Source organism: Columba livia, chromosome 2 (assembly GCF_036013475.1).
Source record: "Columba livia isolate bColLiv1 breed racing homer chromosome 2, bColLiv1.pat.W.v2, whole genome shotgun sequence".
Classification (NCBI taxonomy): domain Eukaryota; kingdom Metazoa; phylum Chordata; class Aves; order Columbiformes; family Columbidae; genus Columba; species Columba livia.
Window position 1 is genome coordinate 93,871,444 of NC_088603.1, and position 24,518 is coordinate 93,895,961.

At 35.7% G+C, this 24,518-nt stretch overlaps 1 protein-coding gene across 14 annotated transcripts in view; it reads right to left on the bottom strand.

Annotated features, from left to right (window-relative positions):
• The window catches only part of PTPN3 (protein tyrosine phosphatase non-receptor type 3), a 173,294-nt gene that overhangs the window by 25,577 nt on the left and 123,199 nt on the right, over window positions 1-24,518 (bottom strand). For 13 of the 14 annotated variants that reach the window (XM_021281367.2, XM_065052841.1, XM_021281371.2 and 10 more), the window contains 7 exons: window positions 23,864-24,040; window positions 12,832-12,855; window positions 10,418-10,616; window positions 9,379-9,456; window positions 8,337-8,393; window positions 4,036-4,192; window positions 2,121-2,287 (listed from right to left, as the gene is read on the bottom strand). In XM_021281367.2, the coding sequence (XP_021137042.2) occupies window positions 2,121-2,287; window positions 4,036-4,192; window positions 8,337-8,393; window positions 9,379-9,456; window positions 10,418-10,616; window positions 12,832-12,855; window positions 23,864-24,040 (859 nt within the window). Of the gene's footprint in view, window positions 1-2,120; window positions 2,288-4,035; window positions 4,193-8,336; window positions 8,394-9,378; window positions 9,457-10,417; window positions 10,617-12,831; window positions 12,856-15,077; window positions 23,797-23,863; window positions 24,041-24,518 lie in introns of those variants that run through there. The other variant, XM_065052849.1, reaches the window with a different exon arrangement.

Here is a 24,518-nt window from a genome sequence, read left to right on the forward strand (position 1 = left end):
AAAACAGTGATACAACTACAGATTTTCTGTATTAAATACAGATGAAAGTAACTTAGAACTGAGTTACTAACCTGGTTGTGCCAGAGTTTTGTGAACTTCATTACCAAAGAACTCACTATACCTTACATTTTTAACAAAGACTTAGAGTTCAGTTCCATACATGAAACAGAATGATACAAATAGGAGGCTAAAATCCCCTACTTTGGTTTAGAGAAAAGGAACATCACACAAAAAGCTTATTTTGCTGTGAGATTTATTGAATCCTAATACTTGGTATCACAGCTCACCATGTTTTTTAACCTGAACAGCATAAAAGAAGGCATATGAGAAGAGAACGCGATACTATACATAACTGAACAGCTTCTATCAGTCGTAACTCAAGTTCCATTTTACTAGAGTCAAGCTGCAATTTCTGCCTCTTTGGGGAGACAAGGAAGAATAATTTAACATTAAGAGATGATTCTGAAGCTTCATTATTGTTGCTTGGCAAAAAGTAATTTGCCATTGACAGACTTCAAAAATTCTGCTTAGGTGGAGGAAAATATTCTGGAAAAACTTGATTATTTATAGTCTATTGGCCAATTCTTTACTATTTTACTAATTTGAATAAAGACTTTGAGAGCCAAAGTTGATGAGGTGATTCTGGAATTGTGTCGGCTTCTGAAGATCACTAAACAATGAACTCAAAGAAAGAAGGCCACGAAGCTGTCCCCTAGTTTATTAGATTTCAAAATGGTTTTGCGCTTTTTTTGTAACATCAATAATTTCCTTTTATAAGCAGTCAGTAAAAAAGTAATAAACAATCAAATATCCTATGAAGATTATTACAGAACATTGTGCACAAATTTAGTCAGCAAATTTGACAATTAAGAAAGCATTGAAAGGCTAGTTCATATCTCTTGAGTTACTGTTTCAATAGCCAAGAGACTCATGGTTGCTGCATTGCAACTAGTGCTGTGGATTTGGGGAAACAGCTATGAACCATAGTCCATTATTCCTTAGAAAAAAAGGGAATCTTAACTCTCAGAAATCTTGTAAATGAAGCAAACCTCATAAGGAGAGGTGCAATAAGCAATACCACAACTCTTCAGCAACGACCATTAAATCTTACAGCATTTGAAAAAAACAGCGAAGAAAAAATAATCAAAATGGGGAAAAATTTATTGCTGTTTTACAAGTTTTCAGCATCAGAAAGGGTTACTCCAGAACTCCAAAATGTGAAATTTATAAATCATAACCACCACGGTTTCTCCAAAGTTACTATAAATCTTTGGATCCACAACAACAAGACAAGCACAAACATGCATACGCTGTGCTCCCTCACCATGAGAAAAGCAGCTACATTATCTTTTGGAAATTCTTAAGCTAACACTGAAAGAACTAATTTAATAAACTATAGAAACGTTTTATTAGTCAGTTTTCTATGGCATTGCTTGCTAACATGTCAAAGAACATGACAAACATTAATTCATTTATCTATACAGCAGTTCTTCCAAGTCTCATGCTATATACAGGGGAATCTCACCTATGAAGTAATCTGCCCAAGAAGTAACCATCAGTGTTTCAGATTGCCAAGGAGAAACACCGCAGAACTGGACATTACAAATGCCCTGCAGATGGAAATTAACATTCTAACACTTTCATATCAACCTCTAAGAGAAGAAGATGTGGAATGGTCATGTTCCTGTTATTCCACAAAAGAAGGCAAAACATGAGAACTTGAAATCCTAACTTAAAGTATAAAAGATGCTTTAGAAATGTCACTGAGTGGCATGGACAAAGAAATAAAGTACAAGACTGACCTCTGTCAAAACCTCATTATTTTACTCAACAAAATAATTAAGAAAAAAATATCAATTTAGTAAGTTTTGGGTACTTGAGCTAGAAACGTGTTAATTAAAACACAGTTTTCTCAGCAGATATTTTATCAAAGACTGGTAACTTGGTTTTCCCTGTCCTAAGTAGTGAAGGGTGAAACTGATGGGCAAGTCACATTCTTGCTCTCTTGAGATAAGACTGAATGGGAGCAATGAGATTTTCAATTAATTAAGCCTTTACATTACTTGCTGGTCACAGCTACTGGTCTATTTAATGGCACTTGAGAGCTGAGTATTACCTACCTCAAACTGAATGAGGACAGTCCCACTTTCCAGCCCTTTCCTTAGCTGCTCCATAGACTCGTCCAGTGTATCACCACCATATTGGGAACAGACAGGAAGAAGAGATTCTGGGAGATTGTGGGAATCAGCTTCATCTTCTGATTTAGGCTCCACAAACTGTTTAACTACTGAAAGATGTATTGAAAATTAAAATCCATTACATATTGCATTAATGTGTTTACAACACATTAAAATTTATTGGCTTGCAAGGACAAAGTTTGCTAAGACAAGATCTCAGGAAAACAAATAGCAATACATTTAACAGCATTTCTTTATCTACTATATTATTGTAGAAACTACTTAAGAGTAACATGTCCTTATGACCTTTCAGAAAATGAAACTCCTCAAGGTGCCTATCTATGAAGACAAAAAAACTTGACTTCCAAGTACAAAGGGTTTTTTGCTGCAACCTTATCTTACAGAATGAACTGCTGAATAGGCTAATGAATCATAACATCCACCATGGTAAAAAACAAATGAGTTTTGCCTAAAAAAGTTTAAAGCATAATTAATGGAATATCTCTGTAAAAAGCTTGGATAAGTTTGAACCCCCAATAGCAAAACAAGCACAAACATACCTACATTGTACTCCCCTGCCACTAGAGAAGAAACTGAATTATCTTTTGCAATTTCTTATGCTAACACTGAAGGAGCTATCTTAACAAATTTAAAAAGAAACATTAGTCAGTTTTCTATGGCATTCCTTGTTAACATGTTGAAGAACATGACAAACATTAATGAATTAATCTACACAGCAGTTCTGTCCCTATGAAAGCTATTGCATCACCAAATGTGTCCAGCTGTGGCTCACATCTGCCAAACTTCAGAAAATAGGGAGCTGTTCATACTCATGCCTATACAAATGACATGAGGCCACAGGTTATCTTTAGCTGGGAGCAGACTTCTCTTATCTTCAAGTAGGAAAGGGACTAGAAAAGTTAAGGGAAGACTAAATGCGGCATAGAGCCAGTGAAAAGGCCTGCAATAACAGGAGCAGGACTGTTCAGGGAAAACAAGGCCAAGAGCCCATCTCTCTTCCTAGAAACACAAGAAATTTTAAATCAAGTTAATGCTACAGAAATATGTATCAAATAGGCAGTTTTTATTCCCTCCTGCTCCCCAATGATGCACAATCCTTAATGTAATCAGAAACTGGGCAAAGCCCTTCCATGATCACGTTTGTTAAAGTCTTACCATAGCTCTTGAGGAAGGTAAATAATAAACTAGAAGTTTCACATCATCTGAAAGCTTTTGGGATCTGAATGTGTCTAAATATGGAACAAGCAAAACCAAGCTGGATGCTTTTTATTTTATTTTTTATTTTAAATATACAGGCTTAAGACACTGTATATTTCAGAGTTTGTCTCTTGTTTGCTGGTAGCAGTTTAGCAAGCAGCCAGCACAAATCAAGCTCAATAATGTCACAAAATGTCTATTCTAAGAATGGAAAGAGAGAAAAAAAGAAAAAAAGAAAAGAAAAGCTTATTTAACTTATTTCATTGTATAATTGTGCCGGGAAACAGCTGATGGGTATTCGCAAACTCGCAACTGGCGATTTGTGAAAATATGCTATATGTACGAAAACAACCCCCAACAAGCATCACAGCTTTTGCAAGGGGCTGTTTGTACTCCTAGATTTTTAAACTTAAAAAATAAGAAGAAATTCTAACTTGATAAATTCCTTGTTGCAGTGGTGAGAACCTACGTAGTAGCAACTATTTGTACTACTAATTCAAATGCAGGGAGATCTGCTTTTTAGCACAGATGTATTCCCAGTGCAATGAGAATATATTTATGTAAACAGAAGAGGGTATACCACCAAGCATTAGAGCAACTTTATCAAAAAGATTAAAATGAATAAAATTAGCCCAGTTACCTTTCCTCCTGACCAAAAGTGCAAGCTCTCTCGTGTGAGATTCTCTGCTGGCTTTTATGAACATGACCACCTGGTCATGCGTGTGCTCTGAGATATCTCGACCATTAATTAATACTATCTGATCACCTTCATTCAGTTTTGGAATGCATTTATCAGCCTGTTTCAAGACCAAAGAAACACATTAGTGTCATTGCAGCCAGTCATGTAAGCAGGAACACTTCAGGATAATAAGCTCATCACATCTTTGGAGTTCTCCTGACAGGGTTTCATCCACTGTGTCAGAAGTTCTACCAAAGGATTACATTCTAAAACTGTCTTTCTTGCTTCAAAGCCTCTCAATGAAGCCAAGAAACAGTTCAAACAGCATATTGATAGCTATAAAAAGATTTTGTAGTTATCAAACAGTCATCATCAGATTGCTCTTAAAGATCTAAATTTCAGACTCCAAGCCTCAACAACCACTGGTTATAGCCATTTGCAAAAGAATTTTTGGAAAAAGTGTTTTGGGCACATTAGAAAACACACTTCAGTTTTTATGCAGTGAACACCAAGAAATCCAAACATTATTTTGATTAGTGTAATTTAAGTAACATGACATTTCCCAGGCATGCACTTTTAAAATTTGATAATTTTGTTATTTATCAGATTCTTGTTTGGTGGATATCAAATGATGCCTACAAATAGGGAACACTCTTTCTCGCTTCATTCACTGAAAGTTTTAGCAAGAAGATGCAGGTAAGTATTCAACCTATGATGCTCAAGTACCCTGCATTTGTGACACAGTCTTTTGCTACCTGTGCTGCAGAGAACACTAAAGCAAAGTTTTCCCCATCTCAAATGAAAACTTACATTTTTTTTCGTGTCTTGGATGCAGCAATTTAGATTAACTGTTGACCCCTAGGGTTTGTTTGGCTTTTTTCTGCCACACTTCTTTGTATTCTTAGCTCTAAGTCCAGTGCAAAGCAATTCAAGGTATGGCCAGAACATGACGATGATGCTACAAAGATGATTAAGGCACTTGAGCAACCTAGTATGAGGAAAGGCTGAGAGAGCTGGGAGTGTTTAGCTTAGAGAAGAGAAGGCTCGGGGGGAATCTTGTCGAGTTATATAAATACTTGAAGGGAAGGTGCAGAGAAGAGGGAGCTGGGCTCTCTTCAGTGGTGCCCAGTGACAGGACAAGCAGCAACTAAAACACAGGAGGCTTCACCTGAACATCAGGAAAGACTTCTTTTATTTTACTGTGAGGGTTACTGAGCACTGGAGTAGGTTGCCCAGAGATGTTGTGGAGTCAGAGAATAAAGTAAAAGGAAAAAAAAAACTTAAGACATGTATGAGTACCACAAAACGGGTAAAGAAGACAGACAAAAGATAGATGCATGCAAGAGGAAAACCTCCCAAGCAGAAAAGCTGGTTAAAAATTTTAAAAAAGCAAGTTTTCCCCAGCTTTTTCCAAAGAAATATGGAAAGAAAATAATAAAAGATAAGAAAGATTGATAATGATTAGTTAAAAAGACAAATGTAAACAGAAAAATAATGGGAATTAGGAACAACCATGGTGTTGCTCAACACTGATTTAATTAGGTATTCATAGCTCCCTGAAATCACCCTTTCCATATTTTGTACAATTGACAAAGGTAAGACTGAAGAATGCAACTATGAATGACTGATTGCTTTAATAACTCAGAAATATTTTTATTTGAGATATAAATTACTATTTCTGAACTACAATTATTTGAAAAAAGAAGTTATATAAAGATAATATCAGGTCAGCCTAGGAGAGCCAAGAAGTTCAAAAGAACATGGAGGGAATAGTTTCTGATCTCCTATATTTGCGTATAATTTAGATTTCTTGGCTGGTTGCTGGCTTTCATTCTTTATTACAGAAAGACATTAACATCTTTGCTCAAAGAAACTTTTTAATCATGTGACATGTTAATGGCTCATCTATCTTACTTGAATTATCTGACTAAATAAAATCTCTCTCAAAGGAGAATTAATTCCTTCCATGTAAGCATAATTTGTAGATTTTTCAGATATCGAGCTTTTCCAGACAATTAATTATGTTAAAGGCTTCCTGTCCTATTGTACACACCCAATGTTTCATTTTATGCTAATCACCTTGTTATTGCTTCTAGAAGCATGCACTCTATTTTTCAATGAGAAGCTCTATTAAATAAAACCATAATGACTTCTTTAGTATCTTAGGACATTAATAACATTTGTGAAAAAAATCAGTATAGTACTTTAGTTAAAAAAAAAAATACCAGATGCAATAAATGATTGTTCTTAGATTTAATGCTCTCCCACAACAACTTTGGCTACTCTGTCCTACAATCTTCCCTTGCTGCTGTATTAGAGGGGGATTTTAAAAATAAAGTTAGGACCTGAAAGAGCAAATACGGCCTTATTTTGGTGATATTTGCTTCCTCAGATCTTTTTGTAGGAAAGTAGGAGAAAGTGACCTCCGAAACTGAGAAATAATCTTAGCAAATAGTATTACCAAGCAGCATCCCTGAGACAATTTACAGGGTACTAAGTGAATCTAGAGCAAGATAAAATAGTAGCAAACACAATGAACAGAGACATCATTGAACTATAATAACATAACAATGTATTCCATAGACTGCTTAACTTGAATTTCCAATTACAGCTACATTTCATTAAACAGTCAGGAACACGTGACATTTAGTTTATGGAAAACAATATAATCAATGTTAATAGTACATTGCTCAAAAAATAAGTATTTTTTTTCTCCTTGCTGTAGCATGACATGAGTTCTACAACACTCCTGTTGAGTATATTGTATTGGATGACTGTTCTCAATTTATTCCCTGACCCTTGATAACTTGCTCACTTGGTGGCTATGCCACTAACTGGAGATGCTTAAATGAAGTGTATAAGTCCAGTCTTTTTTCAATCCAAGATAAAAAAACCCCAGATCAATACTTTCCAGAAAACAATCTGAATCTGCCAAAAGAAATCACTGCCTCTGGAAAAGCATCTTTTATTCTCTGATCATGAAATGAGTCTGTTTGCCCTACATTAACTTCAGTATCTCAAATCACCCTCAAGAAGTTGCCTAGGTTGACCATGAAATATTTTAAGCACTGTTTTAATTTCACTTTGTAGATTTAAGTTATAATGATAATTTTCTACTATTTTATTCAAATAATTATTGTAGTTCATCATGGAGTACTATGCACTGCATAAGTCAAACCAGCAATCATAAATGTGACAAAAACAATTTCTCAAACAATCTGTTTTAGCCTGATTTACATAATGACATTTAGATATCAGCCCTGTGACTGCTTATCATATTCCAAAAGAGTCTAAAATGTGAAGAGTACATTGGATTTTTGCGGTTAAGTCAGCAATATTTCCTATCAAGATGGCACTGAAATTATTTTATGACAGTTGTGAAATACACTTTGGAAGAAGGTGAGAGGAAAAAAAAAATGAGATAACATATGCCCTCACAAATTTACATACTAATTATTTAGAAAAAAGTTACCAAGATGTTATATTACTATTATTAGTTCTCAGTTCAGCAAGAGTCCTCAATGGCTGTGTTAATTCTCATGAATGTTCCACCTAGTTCATAAATATTTCCATAAGCAAAAATCCATGGCAAAATAGGAACAGAGAAAACATTGTTCTGCACCCTTTCTCCCTCTCCTGCCAAGTACTCTCCCATCCTATAAATATTTTTAACCCTAAGTATTTCCTCAGCCTGTTGTGGTTTGTCTAGTCAGCAACTGTCAGAAGGTTTTTCTCCCAAGGTTTGTCCTCTCCTGACCACCCACACAACTATTTTAACCACAGCATCCTTTGTCAAGGAATTTCACAGGTATACTATCTTATGCATGAAGAACTGCTTCACTAAGCATAAAGAACCTGACTTCCACTAATTGCTTTGGTAGCCTGTTCTTTGACTGGAATTCTCTGCTCACAATGCTCCTAATCTTACAGATCTCTACTACATCTCCCTTAAACTAATTTTTTTTTTTCCCTAGGCTGCAGAGGCCCAGACTACTCCTTTCATAGGCACTGTTTCAAATCTTTAATCATTGCTCTTGCACCTCATCAAACATTTTCCATTTCAAGATGCACTTTTTGAGATGGCAGGGGAAAACAAATATGTTTTCTGCTGGTAATTTGTTTGGCTAACACTTCCAGATCTTTTAATCTGGGGTTTAAGAAACCACTGGTCAAGTCAGTTTTGAAAGAGAACAGCTCATACTGCTTATGTTAGTGGAGGGAATAGTAAAGGAAGGGATTGAAAATATTAAGAATTTACTTACAGGCGATCCTGGAGTTATTCTTGATACCACTAATGGCATTTTTTGATCTACACCACCCTAGAGGGATGTCAAGTAAATAACAACAATAAATTTACCATTGTAATAAGCATAAGCAGTATTTAAAACATGTAATCACTTTTGTTTTTATACAAAATTTATGCTCTGTAATTATAGGCAGGGCTGGTAAAAAGGAATTTTCATCAGTAAATGGGGGTGGGAAGGTGCAGTATCTTTAAAGCTACCAATGTCTGGTAAACTAGACCTAGGGCCTTCGCTTGGCCATGTATTTTAGTATGCAATAAACAGATCAAATACAGCATTTATTCTAACTCTACCATTCAAGCAAGTGTAATTTAACACTTGAATTTGTAAGCTGAGACATTGTGACAAACCTGCAAAGGGATTAGGCAGGATCACAGCTCCAGACAACTGTGCTCCCTTACTCTCTCTTTACATGACGTTCTATCACAGCCCTATCAATAAAATGCACAGGGTGAAAAGATCAAACTCTGCCCTGATTTTAATATTATGGCTGCTTCACACTACTCTATCAGCTTAAATGGAATTTCAGTGAGGGAATGTAATAAATTTACAAGTCATTTATCATTAGTAATTTCAATTTTCTTCATAAATTAATTTTCACCTTTCAACTACTATTTTTTAATGGATATGTTCAGTTGGATAGCACAAACTATCTAACTTGTTTTATAATACAGAGGTCTAATTTTCCAAAAGTTGATGCTTTAAATTAGGCTTTCGAGTTCATATTTAAGCTGCCAAATAGGCATTCTGCTTTGGAAATGTGCCATGCCCACAGTATATGCAACTAAAACCCACAGAACTGGTAAAGGCTCAGTTCTGTAAACGATGCTTTAGCATTTAATGATTAGGCTGCCACTTCTAAAAACTCTGTGCATAAGAAATTCCTGTTAAATATATTGCTTTTCTCAAAGCATTGCATTAAAAATGAAGAATAATCATTAAATCAAAGCATAGTATTTCTATAAAGCATTTAAAAATAACTACAAGATTGCTGGTTTACCTTTAGATTAAATCCGAACTTCCCGTCTTCGTCTGGTATGATACGCACCAAAAGTAAATCTCCCTCAATTACGTCATTCTGCAATATATAGAAAAAAAAAGTTTCCTAATTTCTATAAGGAAGTTGCAGCAAATTAGAAAATAGTACATCCAAATTCGAAATTTAGATGTGAACAAGAATACGTAAATCCGTATTTAAAATATGAAGAAGCTAAAGCTACAGAATATGCTCATGATCATAACTTTTTAAATTGTAAAAATAGCAACATATGTAACAGCAAACATGTTCTCGGCTTGCTCTGTCCTAACACTGTTACTCTCATGTTAGCTTTCTCAAATGATAGCTCCTATTAAAATATTCAACATGTAGTCTTTACTAAAGGTGACTTAAAATGAAAAAAAAAGTTAGGTGCAACGTATTTGAATCAAATCTACTCTGAAGACCATGAAGTGACTACTTTTCCCCAGTTTTTCTCCTCTAAATGGGTGCATTAATATCTTCTGCAAGAGATCCGCAAGACAGAAGGATTAAAAGCTGGCAGCAGCTACTGGACAGACAGGTTAGGAAGCTGTTTAGCACCCCTCTGGAACAGGCTGGAGAAATGGGGGAAATAACGTAACACCGGCAGGGAGCTGCTGCGCTTTTGTCAGTGCAGAATACAAAGGATGATGTTTAGCCATCCTGAAGAAGAGATGCCTTGGATAAAGCAGAGTTGTGCCTGATATCAAGACAGAGAGCAATGTGAGTTATCTGATCTTTCCCCTTGGAGGAAATGTATGGATTCCCATTCCACTAGGAACTTCCCCTGCAGATGCTTCTGGAAGCTCAGACACTGGAAATCAATGCAGCTGGCAGGCTTGCCTGCCACGTTTTGTACATGTTCTTGATAAATTCGAGTAGTAAGACAAGATTTATTCTTGTTACTGCATAAAATACGCTCATCCTGAAATACAAGCACAATTTTTGTGTGTTCTTAATCTACAGTTCAAAGCTACTTTCAGTACTAGTTTTGACTTTAAAAGCATACAATTGGACATACCTTATCACAGTAGTACTGACTGGAATCTTCTGTTGAGTTACTTTTTGTAATGTTGTCATACGTTTCTAAGAACTGCTTATCCACGCCTTCCAATGGGTGAGAGCCAGAAATGTTACCAACTCCATTGGGAGACTCAGCGAAGGCTTTAGGTGAGATATGGGTCAGAGGTCTCTGCACTGGACTGTTTCCCAATACATTCCTTCATTTAAAAAGGATAAATAAATATTACAAAGGTATTGTTATCCAGATTTTTAAATTAAATAGTACAACATAAAATTGTACTGCCCAGTTAAAAGAGCAAACCAACCTTAGATATAACACCACTTCTTGAGATGCAAGATAAGGCAATGGGAGTATGACTGAAGCCTATCATTTGATCAGTGGATATCCAGAAGAATGGACAAAACAAAACCAGAGTAGCAATAACACTCAAAATAAAATATTTGGATGTCATAATGGTACAGAAAATCACAGTAATGTGAAGAGAGCCAAACCCCAGGGGAAAAGCACTTCAGTTGCCAATCCTACCCATGAAAAGCTTCTGCTGTGATTCCACTGTCTTTCTTGCAAAGCGCTTTTATTTTCATTCCTCCCTCTCATGAGTGCTATCTCAACCTTAGCCCTCTGGGGGGGAGGTGGTTTGCAGAAAAGCCACAGCAAATTGTCAGAAAAATAGGAAATGATGTGACAATGAAAGGTTTAATTACAGTTAATATATTGTGCAACTGAGGTAGTTATAACCATGTAGAAGGACCCAGAATTAAACTGGGGTGCAGACCTGGTCTACTGATTCAAGAACCTTAAAATTCAAGGATAACAAAAGTCTTTTTTTTTAATATCTCAAATCTTAGAATCTTAGAAATCTTAGTTTTGAATATCTCAAATCTTATAATTGGCCAAGTTGCCTGGTGGTGCTCCAGTACCTTTCAGACATTCTTTTAGCACATGCCCTCTTACGAAAAGGATGAAATACAGTCCTGTTACACAACTAAAGCCCTTTTTTAATTGGACCAAACTCACAGATACCACACAAACTAAGTGCTCCATCTTTATAAATGCTACATAACACTGTGAAAAATCTCTGTCCTGGAGAAAGCTCAGGTATAGCTAAGACACTGTTTTCTGTCACTAACATACATCGCCGTGTATGGCACAGAGTTCTAGCCACTTGTACTACCCCACTGCAGACTGACCTTTCTTTCACTTCCATGACAGATCCCATGCTCAGTGGCAGTACATTTTGCAAGAACACTCTGTACTGCTACTGATGACAACCCAGCACCACAATGGAGCATGTTTGATCCTTGGAAGCACAAGTACTGTTAGTTGCTTGTTGCAGTTTATTCCTAAAAGTAACATCAAATTCTGACAGGGTTCAAGTAGCAGAAGTACAGCCAAGTAAACCTTGACAGCAAAATTTGTAAATTCAAACATTTATTTCTGCTCTGGTACTAGTGTAACTATATATTTGAGCTTTTCTGAACCATTTCCAGCCACGACGGCTGGCTGTCATGAAGAAATAATACTACACTATAGAGCAAAATAACTTAGGCTTTTAACATACAGGTTAGCATTGCAGCAAACTGTAGTAATGCAAACACTTATTTCTCAGCTTGCGGAAATCTGTCTGCAATAAATGCGAACATTCTGAAAGGTGCTATTAAGCAAACGTATTCTTGCCATAATATTTCTGATGTTCAGTTATACTACCTGTACTTAGTAATGGGGATGAAGTGTTCTGCGCAACATTTGCAGAATTTGCAGTTATTACAGAAAATATTTCCCAGTATTCAGGAGATATTATCCACCTGGCTCTTTGAGTAAGTGGAAAACACTTTGAAGTAGTGAACTGTAATGACACTTAGAGGAATTATAATGTCAAAATTTTGTTTTTATCTGATACCTTCTAGGACCTTTTGTAATTCCTGTGAGGTCAATATCAAGCAAGAAGGAACACTGTATATGTAAATACATCATAAGTTTTTCAGACCATAGCAATTTAAGCATTAACGTTTCACTTGCAAGCTGAGATTACAGTTCATAATGATTTTCCAGTGTAGAAAAAATTTTACATACCAGAAAAATATGACAAATTATTTCAGTTAATGACTTTCGGTATAATATAGAGAGTTACCAGATGAACTTACTAGTGGATTTTTGCCTCAGTTTTACAACAATTTTTGGACAACTTTTTTATTATTAGTGATTAGGGGTGTATTAGGACTTAAGACCTCTCACATTCTGATCCAAACACCTAATTTAAAAAAAAAAAAATCTTTACAGTCTTCATTGGTTTATACCTTTATGGTTATCTTCTAACCATACAAGACCACTACTTTGAGAAATCAGTTCAAATTATATATTTTATTCCGTATCTTAAAGCTAAAGTAGTAGAAAGCTTAAAGAAAACTCACTTTGGTGATTCTTGTTCAGATGACCTGTTAAAAAACCAAAATGGTAAATGAACATAAGTTAAAGCTTCAGGAAAATAAGAACTGAACTCTAACAAAAAGTAAAATGCTTGCATAAAAGCCAAAAGGTGTGCTCACAGTAAACCAAAGAATATTTAATCCTATGCTGAAAATCTGAAACAGGCAATTATGGAATCTATGAAACACTTAAAAATCCCAGGGAGCTCTAACAACTCACTTCCACTTTTGGCACAAGCCCAATTACAGACAACGCACATCTGCTACTGCAACTTAAACTATGTAGGAGTTTACAGAGGCAATTATTTAGCAAGACACACCATGTCACTTAAGAAAGCTTTAGATGTGGAACACAGTGACTGCAGCCATCACTCACTGTATTTTGCAAAAAGTCAAATGCGGCAAAATCTTTATGCATAGGTAACGAGAAAAGAGCACAGGCAGCTTCAGAAGCATGAGGTTTCTGACACTTTGTCTCAATGTGAGAGCAGAACAGATGTTGACAGAGAACTTTAAGACAAAGCATAACTGAAGCAGAGGTGGTTACACAGATGAAGAAAATCTATCATGGAAAAGAAATTAAAATTTGCAGTACATAGCATTTTCTAAGGCATCAGAGATCATCTGAAACAGTGAGCTAAACTATACTACATCAATTTAAACAATAGTTGTAATACTAAGATAAAATTGAAAGTAGAAGTTATCAAAAAGGTGCTTGCAAAGCAAAGTGAATTTAAGACAGACGGGATACCTTTACAAATTTAATTAAGCAGTGACCAAAAAACCTGGATTAATATAGGTCCATGCTGGAAAAATACAAACATGAAGTAGTTTGGTCTGAATGTAGAGTTGCTGAATTGTCAAATTATAGGCAACAATTCACAGCATACAGTTAAAATTTCAATTCTTGTTCTCTAAGACAACTTCAATACTAAGAATTATTTACTATGCTTCATCAAAACTACAGTAAGAATAGCAGTATCAGTTCAGATGCATTTTCCTGTATGTATTCTACAACATGAAGATTTTTTTTTTTTTTTTTTTTTTTTTTTGTAAAGCACTAAACCTCTTCGATTTTTACTGCCATCGTGCCCCTCTTCTGTTTCTACTGACATCCACCTCCATTCTCCCACAAATGCCTCTGGTTCTCCTTGTTTGCAATCCCCACAGTATTTTTAGCCCCTAAGTGCCAGCAGTGCACTGCAGATCCTTTGGGAACGTGCACTCATTGCCTGACCATCCCACGCCTAAATGGAACAGAGAACCACTGAACTCGTACTGTAATTGCTCAGTGAGAGGAAAATGCCAGTTTAAGGTGACTTTCACTAATCTTGTAGAAAACTTTGCATTGTTGAAAACTTGACTCCTACATTAGATTTGACTGCAATTCTCCAACATTCTCCAGTGGGAAGAGAGGCAGATGGGCAGTGCAATGACATAAGTCTTATTTCCTCAGGAAGGCATGCTAAAAATAAAGAAATATTGAATTTATTTTCATTTCAGCTAATTGATTTCCTTGTGAGGCAAAGAACGATGAAACTGTACATCCTTTCTATGTTTTGCTGCTGTAGAGCAAATTCTCTGTAGAAACCAGGTTGTTGTAAGTTAATCCTTGCAAAAGCCCTCACCAAAAATTTACACACATAGAATTACATTGCATCACATTTTAATATATTATCTCCCCTCTTTCCTCCCAGTAGAGTGAGGTTGTTAGTGACAAAAAAAAACTTGGGCTTCCATTCATATACTGTGTGTAAACATACAGCAAATATTTCACCATCTCAATATATTTGAAGACTTAAATGTGGGATATTAATTCTTAGTAATATTTGCTGAAGGTTGATCTGTTGAATTATTGCACTTTAATTCAAACATATCAGCTCTCAAAGAGTTACTGACTCATTTTATAACCTTTTAAAATTGAAAAAGGTAACCAAAAATTTAACTTAGGAAGTGACCAAATTCAAAGCTTAAAATAATTCACTGGGGACAATGCAGCTCTGTCTTCCTGAAGTCCTCAGTAGCTCAGCACACTAGAACTGCAGAATTTTGTTCTGCAACTCAGATAGTATTTCTAGCATTTAATTACTCACCAAGATGATAAAGTACCTTAAACAGGAATAACTAGATCTTTTCTGACTATGCAGTATTCCACATTCTATGAATGTATCTTCCTCATTTTACAATGTATGACAAGGAGCATATTTTAAGTCAATAAAAGCAACACTCACCAGACCAGCCATTCAACTTTTTCATCGAGAAAGAGAGCCCTTCCTTGCAAGGAGATTAAGCTTTCCATTGATGCAGCTAATAAGCAGACACTTCAAAACTGCATGTAATTTCTTTTTCTTACTCCACAATCTATCTAAAATGATGTCATTTCAATCTTTCACTCAATATGGGTTTCTATGTTGGTGCTGATCTTCATAATAAAACTCTTTGCCCTGAAAAGTCTTAACTCTCCTGTCAGGAGGAGAGAAAGGAAAGGTCATAAGGAAAGATCCCTCCCCCCCAATTTGCTGTGCCCTACCAGGGAATTCTGCTATTCTGAGAACTGAGTATGATGAAATACAGCGGAGTAAAACCCCAAGAGAAAAGGGACAATTGAAACAATAGCACTGTAGCAAAACTCCCTCTTTACAAACAACTGAAGGAAACATCTGTAGGTTTTGCCCTTGTGCTGTTCTTGAGGTTCTTAAAGCTTCTTTTATTGTAACACCTGCTAAGGAGACTGAATGTGCCAACACTTCCATTATCACCTCTTTTCTGAGAACTCACCGTTAAAACTGGGATTATTATTCATAAGCCAAACAAGTCGAAGATATTTGCAGCAACACCTTTTTGTTGCCTTTTAGATAAATTTATATACAGATTATTCAGCATTGCTATGAACAGAAAGACCATAAAAATGACATGTAAACTTTTTGTGCTGCATACTTAAGAGTACCATTAGAGAAAAACTTGAGGACTTCATGGTACACACAAGTTTCTTAGTGATTTTCTATAAATTCCAAACATTCACATTTGTAAGCTGCTGCCACCACCCATAAAAAGATACTTTCACGTACTCTGCATTAACTCTATTGACCGTATTCCAGTTTACTGACTTTCCATGAAACTTTCATATATTCTGATACTCTGTGACTTCTTGGTTTGCTGCAAAATTTGCCTTATCACAGATTTGCAATTCAACTTTGAGACTGACTTTCTGGATGCAACATGATTGGTTTTTGAATTGGCAAGAAAAGTGTAGTACATTTTAATAAGGATATATATTTAAAAAGAAAGGGTTACATGTAAGCAAGATATTATATATATGTTCTATTTGAATGTATATTTGAGTGGAAGAGCACAGAACAACTCATAAAAGTCTATTAGCAGCAGTCTTAAAACACTAATTTGAAACTAACTGAAATGTTCTCAGATCCATTGCCTGGTATTAGAAAGAATTCTTCCTTGAGAATAACTGAAGTACACAAACAAGAACAACAGACTTGTGGAAGGCAGCAGATTTTAAGAACAAGAAATTGACCATATCTGTATATGGTTAAAAACTATGGATAAATAGTTTTAAATTATTATTTAAATTATTTGAAATTTTCTACCGGGAAAGTAGCCACTAGGACTTGGGTGGATAAATTGGAATGGTACTTTCATCAACAGTAATGCTTCAAAAATTTTGTTCACAAAAGGAATTATATTTTAGTTAAAATAATGATGTGTTCCCATAGCACATTCACTAAAGCTCACCATGCAGCTACAGTTTATTGTCTATCAAAATGCTAAGCTGGAAGAATTGAACAAATGCAGCATACGTTCAGGAAATCTATTTTCAGTGCAATAGCTTCACCAGATGATGCATCACACTTATACCAGGAGTGTATATGCACTTCCAGAAATTCATAGCACAGTGTAAGTGAATTTCCTTTTCCTATACTAGTTCATCATTTCATTTCCTTCCCCTTCAACTCTGTGACTGTATACATTATGCCACCTATATCAGCAGCAAAAGATAGTTTTAGAATGCAAGTTAAAGAGGTTTATAGCTTTGCAAGCATGTTTAACTTTAAGAGAAAAAGCTTATGCGGGAATATGTTGCATTTCTAACAAGAAGAATTGTAGACTCAGAGTAATTTAGGTTGGAAGGGAACTTGAGAGATCATCTAAACTCCTGTTCAAAGAACAGTCAACAATGTTAGATGAGGATGTTCAGGTCCTTGCCATGTTGCATTATGACGTTTTCCAAGGGTGGAAACAACTCTGCCTTTCTGTCAATGTGTACAAGGGTTTAACTAAACTCAGTATGATTTTTTTTTCTCAGTGTCTTTTAAGCATTTCTCTTGCTATAACTTGTGTCCTTTGCCTCACACGTTTTTGCTGTGTGCCTCCAAGAAGAGTTGGCTCCATATTCTTGGTAACTCTCTTTTGGCAAAGATGAGACCAACCTCTCCTCAACCCACCCAGCCTTCTGGTTTTCCTCATACACCACACACTCACATCTACGAATAACCAGCCAGATTTATCTCATCAGTCAAGATATGACTCTAAATATAAGATCTATAAAGCCTCACCTGTCAGTAAGTTTTTCTTACTGACTCATACTATACCTTAGCACTTAGAAATGTGTTTTACAATAATCCTTTTGGTTAAACACAAAATTTCACAGCTAATCTTTTCTTGTCAGGCCATTGAATCTAGTGTAAAAAACTACCAAAATGCTTGTTCCTATGCCATCTGCTATTGCAAACCAAACATGTATCTTTGGTTTATTTAATTACAGAGTGAACAAAAGAAACTGAGTACAGTTCAAGTAGCAAGACCTTCCACACACCTTTATCAGGTTTTTTTTCCAAGCCAATAATTCAGTTATTTTTTCCCTTATGATAGCACCTTATGTAAATAAATTTATATATTCTTACCAACAAGTACCCTTCCCACTCAGAAAAGGGTGTTCAAAACATGAAAAAAAGGCATTAAGAGGGCGAGCAACAGCTATATTAACACTCCAAACTATTCCACCAACAGTGTAAAAAACATTTTAAAAAAGCTCAAACCAAGAAACCTGAATGTACAAGTTCAAAAATTAGCTCTGCTCCTCATTATCAAGGAGAAATTGGTCCTGCATGGGTAACATGAATAAGATTATCCTGAACCACAATGAAACCTGTTTGTTTCAACAACCCTTTGCATCTAACACTTTATTGTCTGAAAGAAACACCAGTTTATTTAATGAGACAACATTCAGTCAGGGGGCAAGTGTGGGTGTTGGCAACAAGGCATGGTATTCTCACAAAGCCAGATTAAAATTCAAATTCACAAACAGGAAAGAGTGGTGGACACCCTTCCCTTTTCATACTGAGCAGTGGAAAACCATACAGCTTCCCACAGCTGCGGTCTCAGAGGTTAAGACCATTAAACAACACAGTGGTTTGCAGTTTTTGTTTCTTGTCATTCATTCACTTTCATTTCTCATTGCACTGTGAAGTGTGAACATCTGATTCGCACCTCAGGTACCAGAGGATGCTTGAGAAAAAGGAATCGAACAGGCAGGGAAAACTGAAGTTCAAAGCTCCTTAAATACTATTTAATTTCATGTCTTTACATTTTCATGGCAAACCTTGGACTTTGGTATTTTAAGTTCCTGAAGTGTTTAAAATGTGTGTTATTGAAACATTTATATATGAAGATTTTTATTTTACAACAAATACTTGAATATAAGGAAAGAAGCAAACTCATTTTACCCATTTAAATTTTCACTTATTTACTTGAAGGTAAAGAGTAAACTAGTTTCTTTTAAGTTTTTTATTTTCTGTTCTTGTAACAGCTCATCAGCGAAGAATCCTATGCATGAATTACTGGGCACAATAACCCCTAGGCTTTTTAAAACTATATCAATACCAAGAACCAGAAGTTAAGCTGGAGATGGACAGTGCAGTCTTTCAAGAACAGAACTAACATCTGATGCAAGAGCAAGCATGTCAGAGTACATGATACTAAAATGTAATCTGTCTATTGCCCCAGTTAAAGCCAACTTAGATTTGAAGATTACTGCTTAAATCAAAGGTATCTTAGAATTTCCCAACCTGGTCTTGAAACAATGTCACAAACTTCAATATGACTACTTCATTTTCACTGTAGCCTTTTGCCCTTAAATGACAGCAGCATACAGATTGCACTAGTCTCACAGAAAGGCAAATCAGTAATGATGATTTGCTTCTCTCCACCACTGAGGGTTTCCTTATTCCAAATTTGGAAAGTGTCACAGTACCTTTATCAAGACAGACTGCAATGGTGGTAAATTTTCAGGTACTAGAGCAGGCTAATAAAAGGAAAAATTGCAATCAAAAAGAATTCCCTGCACAAGTCCATTAGCCTGCGTTTAAAAATCAGCTGCTATTGTTTAAACCTGTTGCACTGAAAGGGAAACATTTTTCAAAGGCAGCCTCTTCCAGGAGCTCTATCCAGGCTACCTATCAGGACAGCAGATGATCAGGACAGGTTGATGCCAGGTGGCCTGTTGGTATGACAGAACTTTGGAAAAAACACCGAAATTAAAGCAGCTTTTCCACAGAAATAACTTTAGAAATAAAAAAGCCTCATGATATAACTTATTTTCTGTCTTAAAGGAAAGCCACAAGACCCTCTTTTCATTTTGCTCCCCTAATACATATCTTGGTGTTCAAGGACATCTGAAGATATGTAACCTTACAGAACAGAGAGAAATTCTCTACTTGTCTTAAAATAAGAAATGTAGCAAATGCAAATCTCTCAAGAACAACATTTTCAGTGCAGCTGAATTCAAGACTAGGGAAAGTCAATTTTAACTGAAAAACAGTTATAAAACAAGTGCATTTACTCATTAGTATGTTTTATCTCAATTACTATCCTTGAAATAATTTTAAAAACAAAACAGTATCATGTGCATACGCATATAGACATGGGACAAATATAGTGACAGAGTACAGCACACAGTCAGAAGATAGACTGGGTTACCTGTTCTGAACTGGTGAGGCACAGCCATAACAGTGTGGTATAACACAGAAAGCAACCTATGAGACTTTGAAAGGCTCGGTGTGGGCTCCACATCTATGTTAATGTTAATTGTCTAGTGGCAGTTACAATCAGATGAGATGCACAGCAGTAGAGCAACAAAGAGGAGAAAGAACTAACAGGGGAGGCTTTCTTCACAAAGGCTGGGGAGCCCAGGGCTAAAAAAAATTCCTCTTGAAGTCCTCTTCAGCATTGTCTTTGATGACAGGTTTTATGTGCAGCTGTGATTTGAGACAGTTGGCTTAGACAGACAAACCTATTCATGCCCTGTGAATAAAGCTCTATTTAAAATACATTAATTTGGGATTAGAGCAATTTTTTGTCCATAATACATATGTAATAGACAGCTCCAATCTTTTCTGCAGACACTAATCTGGGAGAGAAAAATTGCTTCTTTTCACTATGTCCGAGCCTCATATTGTACTTGAATATGAAATAATTTTGGTAGCATAAGCAGTCTAGCTACACCAAACACAAGACTCATGAGCTTGCCCTTGTTTCTGTACCTCACCTATGCACATGGTTTGCTCTGTTTTCTACTCTCTTTTATTTTTCGAGTTACAGCCTGTAGGATATAGCTCATAAATTTCAGTTAGAAGCTAGAATGTTCGCACAAAGCACATTTTAAAAACAATCACTGTGTTCTTCTGAGAAACAATATAATAAATGACAAAATATTCTTGACCCTCATCTCCAGCATGCTCATTTAAAGTATTTAACAATAAATAGGTGTTGACATATTGATACAGTACAATGCATTTAAAGAAGTGGAAGAAGAAATGTTAATAACTGATACGTTTTATGCTCTCTAAACAGAGCTGTAACACATAATTTGTTTTCTAAATTGTGTACTGTTTTAAAGAAAGAAAATAGAACTTGATTGATTCTCTTAAGTGAGTAAACACAGCAAGGAAGAAATTCAGTTATTAAGAAAATAATTATATTCGGTATTGTCAAGAAGAAAAAAAAAAAAGGCGTATAGGGAAATAAATGCAGGTGTATGTACTTTGCCAGCAGTGGTGGCTCCTATAGATCTGATACCCACCAAAGTTCCAAACATGCCTCTGTAGGATTAAGTACACAGCAAGTCATTATATGAGTTTTACCTACGTATTTGTCTCAAAAAGCACTATATCAGAACAGATCAGTTTGAAGGTACATTTTGACAAAAAGGACTCAAGACATTGCCCAGGGGCTAAAACAAAACTGGTGAAAACCATCCCCCACCCGTGAAATGCGGATGGCAGCCTGAGAAATACAGAAGAGTGATATCCGGCACAAATTGCAGCTTGCACAGTCTTGAGCTCCAGATACAGTAAATGAAATAGATGTGAACATATTTAGTTTAGAAAAATCAAGCAGCTGCATGATTATAATTAAGACTTTAGGTCCCAGACATAACAATTCAGTGATTAAAAATTAGCATCTTACAGTGTTTTCTAGAAGCTCTCAAAAAACATTTCAGATTATTTTTTTATATACCAAAGCTATTCATTAGTTATAATGAGTATTAACTAACACCTTTTTTGATAGTCTCAGACAGCAGGCCAGGCAGTAAAAAAAGAGCCATCTAAAGACAATGAATATTAGCAGGACTATGAGAAGCTACTCTCTCCTCTAATGAAAAAGAAATATTGAAATTGCAAATCTGTTTTTTTTTCTCTGACACATTTTAATTATGTCAGTTCAAATCCACTGAAGACCAGCATGGCAAAAATGGGTAAGTTGGATGGAAGTGATTCATCAGTACACTGCAAGGTGTTTTATAATTAATATCTAGATATTCCTGAACTGTGGTAAAAGTCCAGCACAAGTGTCCATATTTAATATCGAAGATAAGTTAAACTTTTTTGTTATAAAACAGATTTAGCTGATAGAGTCAGAATCCCTCTTTCAATAAAGCATTCAGGGAAAGAAAGATTTACTACATATATATATACACTTAATTTTTCTTTACGTTTTTCAACAAGGGGAGTGAGGCAAGTAATTAATACTGTAAGAATAAAAAAGAAGAAAAAACTGGAACATGGACTAACATGAACTATTGAAAGTGTCTGTGTATGGTTACTGTATATTTTACCTCAACTGTTAAAAAGTATTAATTACCATTTTACTTCATGAAAGTCTAACAGTCAGCCCAACAAAGGACCATTCATTCCATGTGTTACATTTTCCTTGCAAAACACACGCTTCTAATTTAAATTCATCATATTTATGCAAGCATTTTTTCAGTTACCTAGCAAATATAAGATATTACAGACATATCTAAAAGAACAAGAATGTGTTGGGAATAAAACATAGAGAAAATTTGGTTTATATCAGGTAATAACAGTCATCTTCTCCACAGTGAGTGATATTACTCAGATGTAGCATAGCCATTTGGCGTTCAGAAAATAAACAAATGTGCTATTATCAAATTTAGAATATCCTATTTTCACTGTCTGAGAAACAGCACACAAGCAGGCTGTCCCACTCCATTCTCAGTAGGCACAGGAGAGGTGAAACAGGAAGGAAAGGAAAAAAAGAAAAACTACGGGGGAAGAAATAAAAATGAAAATAAAAGAAGAAACCCAACACGTACTAACTGGCAGGACACAATCTCCCAGTCATAGAATAGGGCATAGCAACCTCGCTTTCTGTCTACAGCTTCTACCCCATCATCTCCTCTCATGGTCTACCTCTCATGATTTTTACTAAGAAAATACTTCTAAAAGTGTAAAATATTTAAGTGTTAAAACACAGAAAAGACAAGACTTCCTATCTATGACTATTCACAACATCTAGGGGCATAACTTTTACATATTATAATGGCTATTACTGACACTACTAGTACTAAGGATCATCTGACTCAGTCAGCAAAATAGAAATACAATTTAAAACACCACAGTGACAAACCCCAAATATGCATACATGTTGAGTTTGCCCTTGTTTCATCTAAACCTCTCTGCTGCAGTGTAGTAAAAATGATAGTTTATTAAAGTTTGAAGAAAACAGTTTAAATCCAGAGTTTAAAGCTACAGTTAGTGGCTGCACACTGTCACAGAGATAGGTGAGTCCCACCAGTTTCCATTAATACATTGCTTCTTAAAAGACATCTTGCCTTAAAGTTACTACGGATCACTAGAAACCATTTTATTTTTGTAACATTACAAAGGAACCTGCATTTTAACACAGTATTCTCCCCAGCTTAAAGTTTTAAAGTAGCTCAGCTTTCTTTTTGAGACTGAATGATCAATGACTTTATACATTATTTCTGAAATTAATATTGTGTTAACCTGAAGTTTCTCATTAGGAAATGTCTCTGCAAAATCAGAGTGAAGCCACACATAAAACGTAATATATAAACAAGCAAATAATCAGTGCACAAAGACAGGTGCTTCGAGCCCTGGAAGCAAACAGTGGTTAGACTGCTGCAAGGGAGAATAAATTTGGTCTTCAAGGAACACAACAAAAGTGCCTTAAGGCAAAAAGCAGAGACTGCCTGTAGACAGGCAATCTACAGTTCCTCAGAAGAAAAGATGTGTGACCACTGGCATTATCATGTTCTAGTGTTTACTCAGATGTAGGACCTCTTCCAACTGACAATACTGAGCTGATCTTAAGATTTCAGTAAGACTTCCTCCCGCCAAAAAGGAAGAATTTATAACAGGTAGGAAAGGGTTGCAGAAATTACTAGGAAACTGAATATTACCGATATTAACAGCTTATCTAATTTTACTGAAAACTCAACTACTGAGAACTGTTTAGGGATGAAGTGCTGGTTTCTTTTTAACTTGTCATTTTGTATATCACAGCATTTGCAGTTCAGCGATTTGTCAAAACAGATCTTATGCAAACACAAAACTGTTTGAACTCATTTTAATATTATAACTAAAGATGTTTGTTTTATAGTAAAACTATTTAGGTTTTGTTTGGTGCTTTTTTTTAAAAAAGTCAAAATAGATGAGTTGTTTGTAGAAGTCCTTACCTCCTCTGTGGACTACGGTTCTGAGAGAACTCTGAATCACTGTCCTTCGATGTTGGAGAGCCCTTATATGTATAAAAAACATCCTCTGTTTCAGTAATATAACTAATTTCATTTGTAAGGTTATCTACAGATGAGTGTCGTGGTTTACGAATTTCATGACGTAGTCTAGGACTCCTCCTTAAAAATAAACACAAACACAAGTTGGAGGATCAGAATAATTAATAAAAATTTATCAAAGTGAAATACCTATCCTATTGCAATCTGTGTCCTGAAATCTTCATGACAGGCCTATAGATCTCACTTTAAATAACCGATTTTCAAACATTTTGGATAGTATACTAGGCAATCACGCACTGCTAGGTTCAGTACACCGAACTGATTTGGTTTTCTTCCCACCTCGAGAACGCTACCTGTATTGTCAAAGTTATAATCATAGGATAACTCAGGCTGAAAGGGACCCATGGAGATCATCTAGTTCAACCTTCTGCTCAAAACAAGGTCAACTGAGGTCAGAGCAGACTTCTTAAGGCTTTATCCAGTCAGATCTCAAGAAACTTGAAAAATGGATACCCTACAGCTTCTCTAAGCAACCAATGCTCAGCTGTCCTGGTGGTGAAGCAGTTTTTCATAATATCCAGACAGAGCATCTCTTGTT